The sequence below is a fragment of the Procambarus clarkii genome, chromosome 25 (assembly GCF_040958095.1).
Source record: "Procambarus clarkii isolate CNS0578487 chromosome 25, FALCON_Pclarkii_2.0, whole genome shotgun sequence".
In the NCBI taxonomy this organism is placed as follows: domain Eukaryota; kingdom Metazoa; phylum Arthropoda; class Malacostraca; order Decapoda; family Cambaridae; genus Procambarus; species Procambarus clarkii.
This window is the reverse complement of record NC_091174.1, coordinates 9,131,600-9,136,445: the sequence shown is the minus strand read 5'-3', so window position 1 is coordinate 9,136,445 and position 4,846 is coordinate 9,131,600. Positions and strand designations below refer to the sequence as shown.

At 50.5% G+C, this 4,846-nt stretch overlaps 1 protein-coding gene across 1 annotated transcript; it reads left to right on the top strand.

Annotated features, from left to right (window-relative positions):
- Positions 1-355: 355 nt before the first annotated feature.
- On the top strand, positions 356-934 carry LOC138368355 (streptococcal hemagglutinin-like). The gene has a single exon (XM_069330884.1). The coding sequence runs from the start codon at positions 356-358 to the stop codon at positions 932-934; it is 579 nt and encodes a 192-aa protein (XP_069186985.1).
- The last annotated feature ends 3,912 nt before the right edge of the window (positions 935-4,846 follow it).

The following is a 4,846-nucleotide window of genomic DNA, read 5'->3' as shown; positions in this document are numbered from 1 at the left end:
GGCTGGTTTGGCTCACATTAGGGGCGGGGGCTGGGTTGGCTCACATTAGGGGCGGGGGCTGGTTTGGCTCACATTAGGGGCGGGGGCTGGTTTGGCTCACATTAGGGGCGGGGGCTGGGTTGGCTCACATTAGGGGCGGGGGCTGGTTTGGCTCACATTAGGGGCGGGGGCTGGTTTGGCTCACATTAGGGGCGGGGATCGAGGGGGGCTGACATTAGGGGCGGGGAGGGGTTAAAGCTGGAACCAAGAATTACGAGCCAGACACAAAGGGAACTCTTTAAGCTGTCTGTATAACTGTTGTGTATCTGGGACCTCTCAGATAAACCCCGTGTTAAAACTGCGATTGTGTGTATCCATGTCCCCCAGGCTTGTGTCGACGTCTCCAAGCTTGCATCGACGTCTCCAAGCTTGTGTTCACGTCCTCAAGCTTGCGTCGACGTCTCCAAGCTTGCGTCGACGTCTCCAAGCTTGCGACGACGTCTCCAAGCTTGTGTTCACGTCCTCAAGCTTGCGTCGACGTCTCCAAGCTTGTGTCCACGTCTCCAAGCTTGCGTCGACGTCTCCAAGCTTGTGTTCACGTCCTCAAGCTTGCGTCGACGTCTCCAAGCTTGTGTTCACGTCCTCAAGCTTGCGTCGACGTCTCCAAGCTTGTGTTCACGTCCTCAAGCTTGCGTCGACGTCTCCAAGCTTGTGTCCACGTCTCCAAGCTTGTTTCCACGTCTCCAAGCTTGTGTCCACGTCTCCAAGCTTGTGTCCACGTCTCCAAGCTTGTGTCCACGTCTCCAAGCTTGTGTCCACGTCTCCAAGCTTGTGTCCACGTCTCCAAGCTTGTGTCCACGTCTCCAAGCTTGTGTCCACGTCTCCAAGCTTGTGTCCACGTCTCCAAGCTTGTGTCCACGTCTCCAAGCTTGTGTCCACGTCTCCAAGCTTGTGACTTGAGTATGTATGCGCGTGCGTGTTGGTGTACTCGTCAGGAGTTGCTCCGAGGACAAATACAGTGTGTACGGATGTGTATGCATATACATACATTCTGCTACAAGTACAGGTATACAAATGTAAACAAATGTATACATCGTGTACACATGGAGGACTTGTGTACGGGAAGACAGAGAGAGTAACGGGCTCAGGACAGTGTAGTTCGTCTCAGTGAGAATGTCACCATGAAACAGTTGTTGAAAGCCACAGTTAGTGAGTCTCTTTAATGTGTTTGTAATATCCTGATTCCTGTCAGTATCAGCAGCCGCGGTTGTGGACGGGTGGGGCAGGCACGGGCGTGGGCAGGGATGGGCGTGGACGGGCGGAGCAGCCGCAGGCGTGAACAAGAGGTTAACATCCATGGTGATAGAAGCGGCCGTCGTCCTCTGGTAATCCCCAACTGGTCTCTAACAACCCGCGACCCGGGTCTTATTTCACACAGCAACGCCTCCTTTGGCTCCTGCCGCTGAATCTCCCCCTTCCTCCCTCCCTTCTCCCCCTACCTGTTCCCCAGCACCCCCTCCTACAAGACTCCCCCGTTACCTCAAAGGCCCCACCCCTAACCGGCCCGGTCACTCTGGTCGAGTACTGACGGCCGTCAATGGGTCTTAATAATCATTCCGGTATTACTTTTTACATTTTACTGAAAGTGTAAATGTTAGAAGTTGTTAAATTACGATAATTAGGTGATTTACAGAGCAGTTTGGGTGCCAAGTTGATGATGTAAGGTAAATGAGTCAGTGGGAGTGATTTTCACATCTCAAGTGAGGAGAGTAATGTTGTTTATTTGTGTCTGGATCGCTCCAAGGCGCTTCGGGCAAGGCGGGAGAGCACCTTGGGGCGTCGTGTTGTCCTGTGCCGAGTTCCCCGCCTCGCCACACCTTTCCTACACAGCTTGGAGTAATATCCTACACCTCTACACCTTCCACGGTCTTGTCTAAGCATCGACCCCTCCGAGTCATGCCGCTATTCACGCAGTTACACCCAACCGGTCATCCACACGGCTGACGCAACACTGCGATACCGATAGAGCTCGAGAAGCTCAGGAATCTGTTCACCAGAAGATTGACTGTTGAGAGGCGGGACCAAAGAGCCAAGGCTCAACCCCCGCCCCCGCAAGCTCAACTAGGTGCGTACTCGACCTTACATACCCACACATTCATCCGCATCCGACACCTCAATTCGGAGCCGGTCGGCCGAGCGGACAGCACGCTGGACTTGTGATCCTGTGGTCCTGGGTTCGATCCCAGGCGCCGGCGAGAAACAATGGGCAGAGTTTCTTTCACCCTATGCCCCTGTTACCTAGCAGTAAAATAGGTACCTGGGTGTTAGTCAGCTGTCACGGGCTGCTTCCTGGGGGTGGAGGCCTGGTCGAGGACCGGGCCGCGGGGACACTAAAAGCCCCGAAATCATCTCAAGATAACTCATTAACCTTATATTGATCCACACACCACAATCCATACGCTGACACAATCCAACCGTGGACATCTTCAAGAGGAAACTAGATTTATTCCTCCAAGGAGTGCCGGACCAACCAGGCTGTGGTGGGTATGTGGACCTGAAGGCCGCTCCAAGCAACAGCCTGGTGGACCAAACTCTCACAGGCCAAGCCTGGCCTCGGGCCGGGCTTGGGGAGTAGAAGAACTCCCAGAACCCCATCAACCAGGTATCAATCAACCAGGACACTCATCCACGCAACCATCCCTACCCAACACCATGATCTTCACCACCATCCACCCATCTATTCCCTCCCTATATTCCCATACCACCGGCAACTTTCCCTAGCCCCTTACCCCTCTACCATCCACACCTATCCCTGCCTATCCCAGCGCCTCGTCCGCCCTCCGACTTATCTAAACATGTCAGGAGAAAATTGCACCAATAACCCGAGCTGAAAGACCCGCTTACCCGCTTAATTGCTTTTTTGCCCGGAGAGCGCCGCGTCGTCCTTCATTTGTTCTAACTTACGCCGCGCCTCCCGATCCCCAGCCACGGCGACGGCTTCTGCTTCGCATCTCTGTCACTGAGACGCTTGTTCCGTGTAGCTGCCGCTTTGAGACGAGGGATAACGAAGCTATTTTCTAAACTTGCTCTTTTTTTAAGAGGAAATTATATAATGTTTGAGTTCTAAATGTGTTTTATACATCTTTTAAAGAAGTATGCAGACTATCGGTGATGTATTAATCAGTATTTCCACTTTTTTATGTGTAAAATTTATCTTCTCACTAGCTAATTCCATCAATATTGTGTATATACAAAATATTAATTTGTAGTGACTAGCAGCGGACAACTCTAATCTCTAGCAGTTTTATCTTGCTTTTAATCATTCATAGCATTAGGCGAGGTTTGGTTTGATTGGCTTAAATTAGGACGGACAGATCTATTTCCAGCAGCGGAGAGAGCTTGGCGTGTGGCAGCGCTGCGCCGGCCACCTCAGAGCTCCCAAACGTCGCTAAACTGTTGCATTAACCAACCAAACCTAACCAGCCCGGGGACCCACGTACAGAAAACGGGACATCACGTCAATTTCGCGAACCGTTGCCATTTTTTTGTTTATCTGTTTTTGGCCTTAGGTAAAGTGAACGCCAAAATTCGATGTACTATTAAGATGTCTGGCAGCGCTGCACGAGACAGTACGAGAACCTGATGTCTGGCAGCGCTGCACGAGACACAAGAACCTGATGTCTGGCAGCGCCGCACGAGACACAAGAACCAGATGTCTGGCAGCGCTGCACTAGACGACACAAGAACCAGATGTCTGGCAGCGCTGCACGAGACACAAGAACCAGATGTCTGGCAGCGCTGCACTAGACGACACAAGAACCAGATGTCTGGCAGCGCTGCACGAGACACAAGAACCAGATGTCTGGCAGCGCTGCACGAGACACAAGAACCTGATGTCTGGCAGCGCTGCACGAGACGACACGAGAATCTGGAGAGTCATCGCTGCTAGCCAATATTCCTTCCTTTCGTCCTATCCTAAATCCTTATCCTCATATCCCTTCCAAAAGCTCCAGGGCGTAATGGTTAAGTGCTTTCTCCTAATTACCTTACCTTCCTTACCCTTTCAAAGGAGAAAGACCCATATGGCCACCATAGACACAGTAAACATCTATCTTACTGTGGATCGTCTCAGAGCACTCTGAATGTACTGTCTCAAAAGGAGACGAGAAAGGTATCATCACATCTGTGGTTGTTTGAGGATGGTGGCAAGCCTCACCCAATTTTCCAACGTGGTTACTGTGGGTTACGTGCCCAACATGGACGAGTTGGGGGTCGCTACCAATCAATTGATACTGAGTCACTGGGAACCTCCTGGCGATTCTGGTATTACTTATACGTTAAAAATATTCTAAATAATAAACACATATTTGTTCTTGCTAGATAGTAAAATATATTATGCACTGCTCTTTGAAAAGTTGTCAACAAAATATATCTGTTGTAAAATATATTTATGGCTATAGTAGCGAAATTATAGGTTCATGATAATAATACAGTAGTTATACTAGGGGTGATGGGTCCTTCCACCACTCAGGGCTCGGTGATGGTGTCGGCCACCAGCTACACACTTCTCGATAAGAGAAAGTCAGTGAGAGAGAGAGAGAGAGAGAGAGAGAGAGAGAGAGAGAGAGAGAGAGAGAGAGAGAGAGAGAGAGAGAGAGAGAGAGAGAGAGAGAGAGAGAGAGTTGACACACGGGCTATCAGGTCAACTGATGGTGCCAGAAGGCTCTGGCACACAGTTGGCTACAGGCTCATCCTGTTCCTCGTATGATTGCTACCTAATGTTGTTAATGAATGAAGGCTATTCCTACTGATGCAAATAACAGGCTCATGAAATAAATGGGCCTCTAGGAGTAAGTTTCAACTTAGT